The sequence below is a fragment of the Hemiscyllium ocellatum genome, chromosome 29 (assembly GCF_020745735.1).
Source record: "Hemiscyllium ocellatum isolate sHemOce1 chromosome 29, sHemOce1.pat.X.cur, whole genome shotgun sequence".
In the NCBI taxonomy this organism is placed as follows: domain Eukaryota; kingdom Metazoa; phylum Chordata; class Chondrichthyes; order Orectolobiformes; family Hemiscylliidae; genus Hemiscyllium; species Hemiscyllium ocellatum.
The window spans coordinates 51567803-51583721 of NC_083429.1; the positions used below are offsets into that span (position 1 = coordinate 51567803).

A 15919-nucleotide genomic window follows, 5' to 3' on the forward strand; every position below is an offset into this window, starting at 1 on the left:
CAGTAATGGGATATCAGACATCCTGACTGCAGGAACCCCCTGACCTGATCCAAGGCCGTCTGGATTTCCGTGCTATCAAATACGCTGTCCAAACGATGTTACCCTTTTTGAAGGATTTATTGCTGAATATTAATGAAACTGAGCATATGTAGGTTTTATAAATCCTGCTTCTACCTTGAATCTCTGACTAGGAGAGAGGGGAAAGAGTGTGAATGAGAGAGAGCGAGAGAGAGAGAGAGATTAGTTAATGTAAAGCCTGAATGAAAAACAAAGACACACACAAGAAAAAAGTGAGTGAGATACTTGCTTCAAAATATTGGCAGAAAGAGGACTTTTATCGTGAGAAATTGCCAGAGAGAGAAAACAAAAGACAAAGTAGGAATTTTTAAAAAAACTAAAAAAACCTTCCAGTCTGTTAACTGAATAACTGTTCATGGTACAGATGAAGTGCAAGTTTGTTGTGGACAAAGGAACTGGGCATATATACCTTGACCCACCTTTTCCACCTCAAATATTCTGTGCCTGTCTGCTTCCCTCTCTTCACTTGATGAAGGAGCAGCGCTCCAAAAGCTTGCTGAGTTCAAGTAAAACTGTAGGACTATAATCTGGTGTCATGTGACTTCTGACTTTGTCCACCCCAGTCCAATACTGACACGTCCACATCAATCCGCACAGCAACAACTTTCTTTCTGCAAAATAGCATTGTTGATTTGGCAAAGCCCAGTCTCCAATAGCGGGCCAAGGAACTGCCTGTCTGCAAAGTCTGAACACCACACTCCCTCTGGAGAGGAGACTGAAGCTTCAATCTCTATTCCCTACCCTGTAGACATTGGGGGTGAAAGGCATTAGTTGGGGATTATGCCTCTGTTTGCTTCCCATCAACTGGGACTGAAGGATGTGTGAGCCGTCTGGCAGAGTGAGGTCCCCACCATTGGCTGTCACCACCAACACTTTGACTCACTTGGGGAAGATTTGGTGGCATTGACTGAAGTTTACATAGCGCTGTCTGAAGGAAAGAATAAAAACAAAGGCTTTAGGCCTGTGTCCCATATTTGGTACCTGTAACTATTTTGATGGGCACTTCATTTCAAACACACAGACACAATCCAACAATCAAACTCCAAAGGATTAGCGCAACAGTGATCAAACTGGACCACTCCCGTCCAGTCAGTTCTGTAGTTTTGAAATTTGTTACCAAAATTATCAAATTGGTGGGTTTGGATGCCAAAGATTGCATCTTGTAAAAATTCAAGTGGCTTTTTTTTTGAATACTCAATCCTCCCCTCTCTCCCCGAGTACACTTTTACACTAAGTTGGCACGAGGGGAATTTTACGGTGACTTAGGCAGAGGATGTGAGTGACTCAGTGATGGCTGAGGTGCGTGTGTGTGTCCACACTGAAGTGAGTGGCTTGCTTGGCCATTTCAGAGAAAAGGTGAGAGTCAGCCCCACTGCAGTGGGACTGGAGTGACAGAATCATAGATGGTTAACAGGGAGGCCATTTGATCCACTGTGATAGAGCCAACCAGGTGGGTACAGCAAACTTCCATTCCTCAAAGAACATTGGTGACCAAGGTCATGTCTCCCCAATAATTATAATTGAATAATCACCATTACCAGAACTTACTTCTTATTCCAGATTAACATAATCAATTGAATTTAAATTCCCCAGCTGCTAGAGTGAGACTCATCGAAACAGAGAAACTGGGAGCAGATGTAGGCCATTCAGCCGTTCAAACCTAGTCCACCATTCCAAGTCAATACCCGGTTCCTGCTTTCTCTCAAAGTCATATCACCAGATCAGTTTCCAGAGCTCCATTTAGTCAATAAAGTGCTCTCATTTAGTCAATAAAGTGCTCTCAATTCTTAACACAGCATATGACCATGAATCCTGATGCCAATAGTCTCTGGTCATGCCACACAAAGTGGTATTAGAGTCTGGGCTGTACTATCTATGAGTAAAAAGTGAGGTCTGCAGATGCTGGAGATCAGAGCTGAAAATGTGTTGCTGGTAAAAGCGCAGCAGGTCAGGCAGCATCCAGAGAATAGGAAATTCGAAAATCAGGACTGATGAAGGGCTTTTGCCCGAAACGTCGAATTTCCTGTTCCCTGGATGCTGCCTGACCTGCTGCGCTTTAACCAGCAACACATTTTCAGCTCTGTACTATCTATGAGCCTACCTCTGTCCCCATGCTACTGTCTACTGATTTACATGAGAATTTGATAAAGAATTGCTATTATATTTGTTAAAACTCATGTTCCATCCTACCCCATGTCCCTGCCAATTGGATACGAGATCAAGCCCAGGTCTGTACAAAGCTAATGTTGGCACTCCATATCAAAATGCGACAAATTCCTGTTGGTTAAAAATGTAAAACAAAAAATAAAACCAGAAAACACAGTGACAGGCCATTCACCATCCAAAAGAGATAAGGCAGGTCAATGTTTCTGATGAAAGGTCACAGACATGAAACGTGAACTGTTTCCCTCTCCACACACACTACCGGGCTTGACAAGCATTTCCAACATTTTCTACTTTAGTTTCAATTTTTAGATGCTGGATTTTTCACTGAATCTGATTGAAAAATCTCCAGCCACATAGAGATCCATGATGTTCTGCAGTGCACTAATTGTCGCTTTGCATTTTAATGTTTTAAATGTTTTCAGTGATTAAAAAGAAAAATGATTTTAACAAGTTTGAATACTGCTATAACTAAAAACAATAAACACCATTTTTAAAGAAAAATTAAATACCTTAAAGTGCATCAAAACCCGCTTCTTATTCTTTCTTCTCTTGCAGCTGAGTACCAACCTATTTCCCATGTCGAGGAGAGGGATACTGCTCTCCTGGTACTTACACACTGTCAGTCTAGATTTGTACCCAGGATCCACAAAACGGACATGAACAATGGCGATAGCACAGCAACAACATCTCAGAAAGAAAGTAAACTAGAGTTCTCCACTCTGCCACAGCTAGTGGACAGCCTGCATTCCCCCAGCTTGTTCTCCAACTGCAGCTGAACTTTCCCAGGCCAGAATTCACTCTCCACCTGTTGCTGGTTCATGCCCACGCACAGCAGAAACAGAAATAATAATTTGCGATTAATGGCTTGACGGAAGGACCAGCTCAGGACGGATGGTTGGCAGAGTGTCAGATCCCCGAAGCAGTTATACGTACCCTGTAATCTGTCTCACTTCATTAACCAGATTCCTGTCACGCTGCCTAGCAGGGGCAGTTTTGAATAACATGACAACATGAGCCACTTATCCAAAGATCAGATCCGGACCTCATTCAAATCCTAATAATTCTGCAAATGAGAACGTGCTATCTCGTGGACTCTTGCCCAATTGCTCCATTTTCCTGTATCTCAATCCTACTCTCTGATTGCCAAATATTATTCTACTTATGTCAACCTGACATAACTAGGGCAGTGCGGTGCCTCAGTGGTTAACATTGCTGCCTCACAGTGCCAGGGACCTGGGTTCGATTTCAGTCTCAGGCCACTGTCTGTGTGGAGTTTGCTGTTTCTCCCGGTGTCTGCGTGGGTTTCCTCTTGGAAGAAACCAGATGTGCCGGTCAGGTGAACTGATCATGCTAAATTGCCCATAGTATTCAGGGATATGAAGGTTAGGTGCATTAGTCAGGGATAAATGTGGGTTAGGGGAATGGGTCTGGGTGGGTTGCTCTTCGGAGGGTTGGTATGGACTTGTTGGGCCGAATTGCCTGTTTCCACACTATAGGAACTCTAATTCTAAATATCAATCAAATTAACCTTCTAGTTATAAGAAAGACTGACATTGAAATAGCTCATTTCCTGACCTCAGGACAAGAGAAAGTACTTCATGGCTAATGAATACACTTTCCGTCACTGTTGGATTGTTGGAAACACAGCAGCATTCCCAGAAACAGCGCAGTCATAAAGACCACTTCACCTGTTACTGTGTAATGCTGACTGGGCCAAGCGGATGCTGCCCTAATCTTCTCCAAAGTGATTGGGTTTGAATATCACCCGAGAGGGCAGATGGAGCATCCGTTTACCAAACCATCCAGAAGACTGCACTCCCGTAGAACGGCAAACCCGCAATACTCCCCTGGAGACTTCACTTTGATAATCCCCACTGCTTCAGTGAACCCACAACATTCTGAGGTGATGAGGAGAGGGCTACTCACTGACCAGTAACATTCCAATGTACAAGCTTCTTCCTCCTCCCAATGATGAGAGCAGGAAGCCATGACAATCGCTGTCCAGTTGGAATATTCTTAAACAAAGTCGATTTGCTCATTTCCAACCAAGACAGGGAGGAACATGCCTGGCACATGCACATTGACAGAGCTGGGTTGAAGTCCCACCTGTTCCGGAGATGTGTCATGGCTTGGCTAAACAGATTGGCTAGAAATATCTAACAGGAGACGGTGAGATCTGCAGATGCTGGAGATGAGAGTTGAGAGTGTGCTGCTGGAAAAGCGCAGCAGGTCAGGCAGCATCCAAGGAGCAGGAGAATCGACATTTTGAGTGTAAGCTCTTCATCAGGAATGAGGCTGAAGTAGGATGCCAACGGAGACCCTGTGCCCATCGAAGACTTCTCCATCGTTCAGAGCTTCAGCAGGGAAGGGGCAAATCGAAACAAGGAAACAATCCTTCTCAAGGCAAAACATTCCAAGGGAGGAATCAATGATCTGCAAGATATCATAATAAGGGTAAATCTTCACCAGAAATCAGTCAAGGGCTGGTGAAGCTGGCTGGAAGTCGATCACCTGCTGCAAAAAGGGGAAAGTATTTGCAAAAAGAAAGATTTTACATCCTTCAGCAGAAAATGGAGTTGCAGGTAGCATGCTTTCTTTCATTGGTCAGAGTATTGAGTACAGGAGTTGGGAGGTCATGTTGCAGCTGTACAGGACATTTGTTAGGCCACTGTTGGAATATTGCATGCAATTCTGGTCTCCTTCCTACCGGAAAGATGTTGTGAAACTTGAAAAGGTTCAGAAAGGATTTACAAGGATGTTGCCAGGGTTGGAGGATTTGAGCTATAGGGAGAGGCTGAACAGGCTGGGGCTGTTTTCCCTGGAGCATCAGAGGCTGAGGGGTGACCTTATAGAAGTTTATAAAATTATGAGGGGCATGGATAGGATTAATAAGCAAAGTCTTTTCCCTAGGGTCGGGGAGTCCAGAACTGGGACATAGATTTAGGGTGAGAGGGGAAAGGTATAAGAGACCTATGGGGCAACCTTTTCACACAGAGGGTGGTACGTGTATGGAATGAGCTGCCAGAGGAAGTGGTGGAGGCTGGTACAATTGCAACATTTAAGAGGCATTTGGATGCGTATATGAATAGGAAGAGTTTGGAGGGATATGGGCCGGGTGTTGGCAGGTGGGACTAGATTGGGTTGGGATATCTGGTCGGCATGGACAGGTTGGACCGAAGGGTCTGTTTCCATGCTGTACATCTCTATGACTCTATGACTCTAAAAACAGTTAAAAGGCTTCAATTTCAGGGCAGCAGTGAGTGTGGCTGGTTTGGAAGTGGCAGCAGAAATTCCACAGGCATGTAAGGAATTTCAGGATGAGTTTGTCCTTTACTGAATAGTTCCAAGATTTCCAAAGGGTGATGAATGGACTATTGTTGAGCTCTGCACAGATCCATTCCAACAAGTGGGCATCCCTCCCAGCTTTGACGAACCACTGACAGAGAAAAGCAAAGCCCACCTTTCAGATTTTGTGCTGTTTACTATCCTGCGAGTGAATTTAGCAGAAACCTACTCAACACTGGACAGGGTTCCTGGGTGACAATCTCTAATCTTTTAACGGCATCTGCAGTTCTTTCGGTTTATTTTTATCAGAAACTGCTGGAAAAGCTCAGCAGGTCCGGTTCCATCTGTGGGGAGAAATCAGCTTTAACCTTTCAGGCTCTCCACAGACACTGCCGGACCCACTGAGCTTTTCCAGCAGTTTCTGTTTTAGTAGCTCCAAGCTCGTCCTATCACATCTGTCTCTTGCTGTGGACTCCTCGTTTTCAATGAGAACCCCAGCTGAGGCTCGGTCAACATCGCTCTTCACTCTGAGTCTGGAAACTGTGGGTTCCTCCCAGTCCAGACAGGGTCGGATCTGGGTGTTGAAAGGGTTAATGCCGATGACGCCTATGAGCACCACCCACAGCGATGGCATTAAATGGAACCCATGGCCAGAGCAGCTTTGGATGGTGAAGGCAGGAGACCCAAAATCAGGTGCCCCTTCACAGTTCCTGGCACAACGTCTATCATATCAATGCAACCTAGAACCAGCATGGGAACAGGAGTTAGCCATTCAACCCCTCAAGCCTGTTCTGTGTTCAATGAGATTGTTCCTCCCGTGCATCTAACCCACAGTCCTTAATAATTTGTATAGCAAAAACCCACCTATCTCAGACTAGTTGCTAATATTGCCACCTCGGGCGACTGTCTGTGTGGTGTTTGCACATTCTCCCCGTGCCTGTGTGGGTTTCCACCGGGTGCTCCGGTTTCCTCCCACAGTCCAAACAATGTGTGGTTCAGGTGAATTAGCCATGCTAAATTGCTCGTAGTGTTAGGTGCATGAGTCAGGGGTAAATATAGGGTAGGGGAATGGGTCAGGGTGGGTTACTCTTTGAAAGGTCAGTATGGTCTTGTTGGGCTGAAGGGCCTGTTTCCACACTGTAGAGAATCTAATCCAATCATGATGTGACCTATTGTTAGGGGACTGCTGTGTTGCAGTGGTAGCAACCTACCTCTAAGCCAGGAGACCTGCTCAGAAGTCACACCAGATTTATTTGAAAACACACGCTTTCTTAGGTTAGATTACTTACAGTGTGGAAACAGGCCCTTTGGCCCAACCAGTCCACACTGACCCGCTGAAGCGCAACCCACCCATACCCCTACATTTACCCCTTACCTAACACTACGGGCAATCTAGCATGGCCAATTCACCTGACCCACACATCTTTGGACTGTGGGAGGAAACCGGAGCACCCGAAGGAAACCCACGCAGACACGGGGAGAACGTGCAAACTCCACACAGTCAGTCGCCTGAGTCGGGAATTGAACCCGGGTCTCAGGCGCTGTGAGACAGCAGTGCTAACCACTGGGAGCGCTTCACCTGACAAAGGAGCAGCACTCCGAAAGCTTGTGATTTCAAATAAATCTGTCGGACTATAACCTGGTGTTAGTGTCCTGACCGTGTCTCCAACCCCAGTCCAACACTGGCACATGCACATTAACAGACCTGGGTTGAAGTCCCACCTGTTCCGGAGATGTGTCATGGCTTGGCTAAACAGATTGGGCTAGAAATATCTAACAGGAGACGGTGAGGTCTGCAGATGCTGGAGATGAGAGTTGAGAGTGTGCTGCTGGAAAAGCGCAGCAGGTCAGGCAGCATCCGCGGAGCAGGAGAATCGACATTTCGGGCAGGAGCCCTTCATCAGGAATGATTTGAGAGAGGAGGAGAACTTCTTCAACGTATGATTTGGAGATGCTGGTGTTAGACTGGGGTGGACAAAGTTAAAAATCACACAAGCTGAAACTGTGTTGCTGGTTAAAGCACAGCAGGTCAGGCAGCATCCAAGGAACAGGAATATTCCTGATGAAGGGCTCTGGCCCGAAACGTCGAATTTCCAGTTCCTTGGATGCTGCCTGACCTGCTGTGCTTTAACCAGCAACACAGTTTCAGCTCTGATCTCCAGCATCTGCAGACCTCACTTTTTACTTAAAAGTCACACAACACCAGCTTATAGTCCAACAGGTTTAATTGGAAGCACACTAGCTTTCGGAGCATCACTATTTCATCAGGCGATGTGACTATCACCTGATGAAGGAACGTCGCTCCAAAAGCTAGTGCTTCCAATTAAACCTGTTGGACTGTAACCTGGTGTTGTGTGATTTTTAACTTTCTTCAAGGTAGGCTTTCTTGGAAGAGACTTTTCAGTAAGGTCGAAATCAACTGGGAGACTCTGATGAAGGGCCCATAATGTCAATTTTCCAGCTCCTCAGATGCTGCCTGACCTGCTGTGCTTTTCCAGCACCACACTCTCAACTAAAAATATCTAAGCTTGATTGTGTTAACGACTAGAGACTGTTCCACTTAGACCATTGTGTGTTGTTTTCTTCTCCTACACCAGACCAAGCAGATCCCGTAGGTGCCCTGCTCTTTACGGACGACAATGGCAGCATCCTTCATGAGGAGTGCAGTCAGCTGACAAACCCAGGCAAGAGAGACCACGGTCCGATATCCACACTGATACTCCCAGTGCCACACTGGGCCCAGTCCCATATCCACACTGATACTCCCAGTGAGACACTGGGCCCAGTCCCATATCCACACTGATACTCCCAGTGACACACTGGGCCCAGTCCCATATCCACACTGATACTCCCAGTGAGACACTGGGCCCAGTCCCATATCCACACAGATACTGCCAGTGCCACACTGGGCCCAGTCTCATATACACACTGACTCTCCCAGTGCCACACTGGGCCCAGTCTCATATACACACTGACACTCCCAGTGACACACTGGGCCCAGTCCCATATCCACACTGACACTCCCAATGCCACACTGGGCCCAGTCCCATATCCACACTGACACTCCCAATGACACACTGGGCCCAGTCTGATATCCACACTGATACTCCCAGTGCCACACTGGCCCAGTCCCATATCCACACTGACACTCCCAATGACACACTGGGCCCAGTCTGATATCCACACTGATACTCCCAGTGCCACACTGGCCCAGTCCCATATCCACACTGACACTCCCAATGACACACTGGGCCCAGTCCCATATCCACACTGACACTCCCAATGCCACACTGGGCCCAGTCCCATATCCACACTGACACTCCCAATGACACACTGGGCCCAGTCTGATATCCACACTGACACTCCCAATGCCACACTGGGCCCAGTCCCATATCCACACTGACACTCCCAATGACACACTGGGCCCAGTCTGATATCCACACTGATACTCCCAGTGCCACACTGGCCCAGTCCCATATCCACACTGACACTCCCAATGCCACACTGGGCCCAGTCCCATATCCACACTGACACTCCCAGTGAGACACTGGGCCCAGTCCCATATTCACACTGACACTCCCAGTGAGACACTGGGCCCAGTCCCATATCCACACCGACACTCCCAATGACACACTGGGCCCAGTCTGATATCCACACTGATACTCCCAGTGCCACACTGGCCCAGTCCCATATCCACACTGACACTCCCAATGCCACACTGGGCCCAGTCCCATATCCACACTGACACTCCCAGTGACACACTGGGCCCAGTCCCATATCCACACTGACACTCCCAGTGCCACACTGGGCCCAGCCTGATATCCGCACTGATACTCCCAGTGACACACTGGGCCCAGTCTCATATCCACACTGACACTCCCAGTGACACACTGGGCCCAGTCCCATATCCTCACCGATACTCCCAGTGACACACTGGGCCCAGTCCCATATCCACACAGATACTCCCAGTTCCACACTGAGCCCAGTCCCATATCCACACTGACACTCCCAGTGAGACACTGGGCCCAGTCCCATATCCACACTGACACTCCCAATGCCACACTGGGCCCAGTCCCATATCCACACTGATACTCCCAGTGACACACTGGGCCCAGTCCCATATCCACACTGATACTCCCAGTGAGACACTGGGCCCAGTCCCATATCCACACTGACACTCTCAGTGCCACACTGGGCCCAGTCCCATATCCACACTGATACTCCCAGTGCCACACTGGGCCCAGTCTGATATCCACACTGATACTTCCAGTGACACATTGGGCCCAGTCCCATATCCACACTGACACTCCCAGTGACACACTGGGCCCAGTCCCATATCCACACTGACACTCGCAGTGCCACAATGGGCCCAGTCCCATATCCACACTGATACTCCCAGTGCCACATTGGGCCCAGTCCCATATCCACACTGACACTCCCAGTGCCACACTGGGCCCGTTTCAACTGAGACCTTAAAGTGAAACCCCATCTGCCCTCCCAGGCGCACATCAAATATGGTTATAAAGCAGGCTTATGAGGAGGTAGTGAGTGAGAGGATGAGCTAGTGAAGGCTGCTATACAAATGTAATTGCACACCACCATCTGAAGAAGGAAAGGGGAGGTTTCCCAGCGTCTCAACATTTATTTAACATGCATTTCTTTACAAACAGTTTGATCGTGTATTTTCTTGCTGATTACAAGAGCTTTCTGAGTGGAAAACTCGCAGACATATTGCTCACAGTATGACTTCAATGTCTTAACAATAACATTGCCAACTTGCATTTATGTGGTGCCTTTAATCAAATAAGACACCTGTGCAGCTTCACAGGAGTAGTAACAAAGAAACTGTTACGTTAGTCACATTAGGTGAGGAAATTAAAAGCTTTCTCAAAGAATTACATGTTCAGGAACATGTTAAAGGAGAAAAAGTGAGGCAGAGACCTTTAAGGAGTGTATTCCAGAGATTAGACTCCAAGCAGCTGAAGACACAGGAAAGCATGTTGGCTCAGTGGTTAGCACCGCTACCTCACAGCGTCAGGGACCTGGGTTTGATTCCAGCCTCGGGCGACTGTCTGTGTGGAGTTTCTCTCCAAGTCTGCGTGGTTTCCTCTGAGTGCTCTGGTTTCCTCCCACAGTGCAAAGCTGTGTAGACTAGGTGGGTGAGCCATGGGGAATGCAGGGTTACAGGTAAGGGGTGGGGTGGGATACTCTTCAGCAGGCCAGTATGGATTGATGGGCCAAACGACCTTCTTCCACACTGTCCGAATTCTATGACACGGCTGCCAGTGTAGAGTGATTAAAAACTGAGCTATGGAAGAACTCAGGATTGGAGAAGCACAGTGACACACAAAGGACTGTAAGCCCAGAAGTGGTTACAGAGATAGTGAGGGGAGACACAAAGAAGGAATTTAAATATATCATTGTCAATTTCAAAATCAAGGCATATTAGACCAGGAGTTAACACAGGTCAGTGGGCCCAGGAGGGATAAGGATGGTACAGGTTACAGATTTCCAGATGAGTTCAGATTTATGGAGGGTCAAAATTGAGAAATCCCGAGGTGTGGGTATCTTGTAGATAAAAGGGGGATATCTGGTTGGAAGCTCGCCTCAGGATTTAACAGGGGCAGGATCATCCAGACAAATCTGTAACTAGCACTGAGAATGCTGGAGAAACTCAGCAGCTCTGCATCCTGTGGGCAGAACGGGAATTCTGAAGAACAGTCATACCAGAGTCAAAACATTAACACGGCTTTTCCCTCGCCACAGTTTCTCCAGCACCTTCCGTGTTTGTAGCAGGATAAGGAAGTTTCGGCTCAGATAGAGGGACAGACTTGATGGTGAGTGAGTGGAGTTTGTAATGGAGACTATAGACGTGGCTTTGATCTTGTCGATATTTTGTTGGAGGGAATTTCTGTTGATCGTGTTCTGGATGAGGCGACCTTGAGGGAGGTAGTGAGTCAGGGCTGTCTGTCATTGTGTTTAATCCTGGGTGTTTTTGAACATGGAGGAGTAGCACAAGAATTAAATAAAAGGAAAGGGCTTTGGGTTGATTCCTGGGCTGGTAATTAGTGGCAGGAATGGCAGGAGAAACCAGTGTGATCCCTTGTAATGATGGGAATGGAACTAAGCCTCACTCCACTAGATATTTAGCCACCAGATGGATTTTTATGACAATCTGATGACTTCACAAACACCTTTTATATTTATCTCCAGTCCTTGTAGGAAAATAAACTGAAATAACATTCTCCAAGTGCCACAGTGAGGTGTGTAGCTCTGAATTAGTAATTCAGGAACATCGCCACCGCACTCTGTACCCATCAATTACAGCAAGTTCAATGTTATTAAATCAGCAAGAGCTGTGCTACTGGAGATTTTTTCACACTTCAAGTGGCTACATAAGGAACATTTTGCAAAGCCAATATTTCACTTCACAATGGCAACACTGTAAAATCCTACTGCGAGTTCACAGAATTCCATAGAATTTGCAGAGACACAGAAACATTCATTATTGTGTTCTATATCGGGCATTTCTAGCTCAGGGAAAATTCAGTCTTTACCTTAAATCGCACTCTTTTTGACACCTTCCTGTTGTCTAAAAGCAGCACGGCTGGGAGGTGCTGGGCTGAACTGCTTGAGCCGACCTCAGGACTGGAGATGTCCAGCAACCCCGGGCTTGGTTGTGTCTTCTCCTTCATACTTCTCGTGGCCCTCAGTCCTGGGAATAAGTCAGGAGTGCTCCTGAGGCACCGATAACCATCCCGCTTGCCTCAGGAAAGGGTGCCTGGAGTCAAAATGAAGCTGCCCTGTCTGAGGCAGCGTTCTCTCTCCTCCTGCTCCTTTCCTTTCTCTCTCAGTGTTCTGGAGATTTGTGTTCTGTTGCAACAGTCAGGAACAGCGTGAGCTTGTCAGGACGAAAAGACACAGGGATAAAACATTCGGAACTCTCTCCGTGAGTCCTTCCCTCCCGAGGCAGCCTGGACGAGGTAACAGTGCGATGCTAAAGGAAATCTTCCTCCTGCCTTTATGCTGTGATGCAGCAAGAGCCAACACACAGAGATTTCCAAGATCCCACCTACACACGGGCTTCCTGGCTGAAAGGAGGGCCAAAGTTACAAACATCCAACCCCCACCCTCCACACCCCCACCCCACAACAAAAGGTAAGGGAAAGCAGGGAGCTGGGAATATTCACTTGCCTTTCACCTTGGAATGATTCCCTTTGCTTCTCTGCTCCCTGACACTTGCTGGGGTGCAGTTTGACAACTCTCAGTCTCATATCCAAGTGAGCCCTGCCTCATGCACAGGTCCACACCACCTTCTGCACAGCTAACACCCACAATAGCAACAAAATCTTTGATATTGTGATTCTGGTTGGAGGATGCACAGTATAATGGTCAGAATGCCAGGGACAACTCCCTCACTCTTTTTGTATTCAAACCATGAGATCTTTTATGTTCATCTTAAACAGCAGATTGGACCTTGATTTATCCAATGGCCAACCCCTTCATCTATGTAGCTGCCCCTCATGTGGTGTTTGAAACACATCTCGGTGACAGAGGCGAGACTCTAGATCAGTGTTTCTCAACCTTTCTATATTCAACACCCCCTTCTTATCCTTGAAATCATGTAACGCCCCCAAATCACCAAAGTCATGGGTATTACCTTATCACGATAATTTTAAGATGCTCACACAAGTGGCAAACTTTGATTGGCTAATTAGCTGTAATGTGCATTCATTCTGCCACCTGGTAGAACAGTTGAAAAGCTACGTTTCGTCTTCCTAGAAGCGACATGAGTTCGGTGATATTGATCTCGGCAGCAGAATCAGTGCCAACTGTGAATGAGTTCAAATGGTTTGCCATTCACAGAGAAGACTGTCAATAATAGCGCAGCAACCGATCAGAGCGCACGCCTCCATGGGTGCAGGGAAAATAACAGACTCGTGTTATGCAACTATCCATCAGCACACAGCAATGTCCTTCGAGGACACGGCAGTCTTCCAAGTGATTTGTAAGCTCTCTACAAAGTCGTTCCCACCCCCTTTGACTTCAATGCCCACCAAAGGAAGGCAAACGCCCCTCAGGGGGCACCTCCGCCCCCGTTGGGAAACACTGCCCTAGATCAATCACTCGAATACAGAATGGTGGTGTCCTCTGTCCATGGTCCCAAAACTCAATCAGCAAGCTGGTGGTCACTTGTCACAATGTCAGAAACCAGGCAGCCACACTGAGCACAGCAAGATCCCACAAGCAGCGATGGTGATGACTGGACAATGTGTTTTCACAATGGTCGCTTGAAGGGTTACTAACCACGAGACAGCTATTCTCCATCACAATCCAACTTTCAAAAGATTTCCTGCATGTCCCCACTGCCCAGAATCTGAAGTGTTGTCGTTCCCACGTTTTCCTGGATATTTAGCAAAACCTGCCTGGGAGCAGCGAATCCTGCTGCACAGAGGCGTCATCCACTAGTGATGTCCTTGGCGATTATCTGTCCATAGCTTGTTTTGTCTAGTACTTTGGACGCCTCTCCCTCTCTCTCCATCTCTGTCTCTCTCAGGGTTGGTTTTATCAAAGCAAACACTGAAATAATAGAAATGAAAGGCATTCAGGATGCCTCGACTCATTCCCCCTCTCTCCCTGAGAGCAGCCCTGAGCTGCGTTGGCCGGTAGCGTTACCCCTGAGTCAAGTGGTCAACACTTGAATTGAAACACGGTGGACCGAACTCAAGATTTGAGGGTACCCCTTGGCCCGCTTCCTCCAACCCTCCCCCTTCAATAACGCAATGATGGTGCAGTCTCTCCAAGTTGATTTCCACCGCGATTTCTGTGGGCTGGGGAAACGCTAGGGGCTCCCTCTACTCCCTCCCTCGCAGGGGGAGTCCATGGCTTGGTTTCCTATGCTCCATCTCCCATCATCTCTGTAATGGTTTCACCTCGTTTCCATCATGAAGCAGAGCCTGGTGAAAACCAGAGTGCAGAGATATTTGGATCACAGCGCACACACACCGAGCAGATGGTGCATTTCACTCGGGCATCTGTGAAGTGGCTCACAGCCACATCAACAAGAAGCTGCATTATTTAAACGAGCTACAACACACTGCAACACACCCGAACCATGCAGGAACGAGGAAGAACACCAATACATGGTCTTCACAAACAGCGGATACCCCAACAGCTTCATCCACTGATGCCTATCGGACAGACAGCACCAGCTGTACGCCCCAGTACAATGGTCACCTTACCCTACATCAAACACATATCAGGAATCACGACCAAACTATTACAACCACAAGGAACCATGGTAGCACACCAACCCACAGCTGCACTACACCAACTCCACACCAAGACAAAATACCCCATACCCACAACATGCAGGACCAACGCGATATACAAAATCCCATGTAACGATCTCCATAAACATTACATTAGTCTGACCGAGAGAAAACTAGCATTCCAGACACACGAACACCAACTAGCATCAATTCTCCCTCATCTCAGTACACACAAATAAAGAGAGCCACTGATTTGACTGGGACAATGTAACCATCCTAGGATGAGCTAACCAGGGACAGGCACAGGAATTCCTGGAAGCCTGGTTTTCAATCCGGAATGCCAGCAACAAGCACGTTGACATGGATCTCATTTACAAATTGGAAATGAGGCCACCCACTTTGAAAGGCCGCAGCATGTTTCTCACGGAGTAGAATAACAACACTTAACGGAATTCGCACCGAGGATGCGGCCTAGCAGGGGGACGGAACGACTGCATGTCAATCCAGCAGCTCGGCCTACGACCACATCCACAACCCAAGCTACTCATCTTCACAAGAACCTTAACATCAACAAGAAACTCAAATCCAGCTCTCTGAAACCCAGTCAGAAATCACATTGCAGCTGAATACAGCTGGTGAAAGAAAAGAAAACTGACAACACAAAAACACAGAAGTAAAACAGAAGACAAATGTCTCCTTGGTCAAGGGAACTCTTCCCCCACAGTACCCTGGCTGTGTGGCCAGCTACTTCAGAGTAAAATGTATGTGAAAGCACTCGAAGGATGCTGTGAAAGTCGAATACACAACCACTGGTTTAGAAGACTATCCCTCTAACCACTAAGCTACAGAGTCGGCTCTCACAGTGTTACCTGAAATCACAAGCTTTTGGAGCGCTGCCCCTTTGTCAGATGGAGTGACTTCACCTGATGAAGGGGCGACGCTCTGAAAGCTTGCGATTTCAAGTAAACCTGTTGGACTATAACCTGGTGTCATGTGATTTCTGACTTTGTCCACCCCAGACCAACACTGGTACCTCCACATCATCCCTGAAGCCCAGAGACTTTGCATTGATTATAATTGAGAAATGTATTTTGAAAGGTAAGAATGGGCCTGGACAT

The 15919-nt window shown here is 47.4% G+C and overlaps 1 protein-coding gene across 6 annotated transcripts in view; it reads right to left on the minus strand.

Annotated features, from left to right (window-relative positions):
• Positions 1 to 12527, minus strand: part of LOC132829706 (pleckstrin homology-like domain family B member 1) — a 377428-nt gene extending 364901 nt beyond the window's left edge. For 2 of the 6 annotated variants that reach the window (XM_060847069.1, XM_060847065.1), the window contains exon 1: positions 12087 to 12527. In XM_060847069.1, coding sequence (XP_060703052.1) covers positions 12087 to 12224 — 138 coding nt within the window. In that variant the 5' untranslated portion in view covers positions 12225 to 12527. Of the gene's footprint in view, positions 1 to 2753; positions 2838 to 12086 lie in introns of those variants that run through there. The other 4 variants (XM_060847068.1, XM_060847066.1, XM_060847072.1 and 1 more) reach the window with 4 other exon arrangements.
• Between the last annotated feature and the right edge of the window lie 3392 nt (positions 12528 to 15919).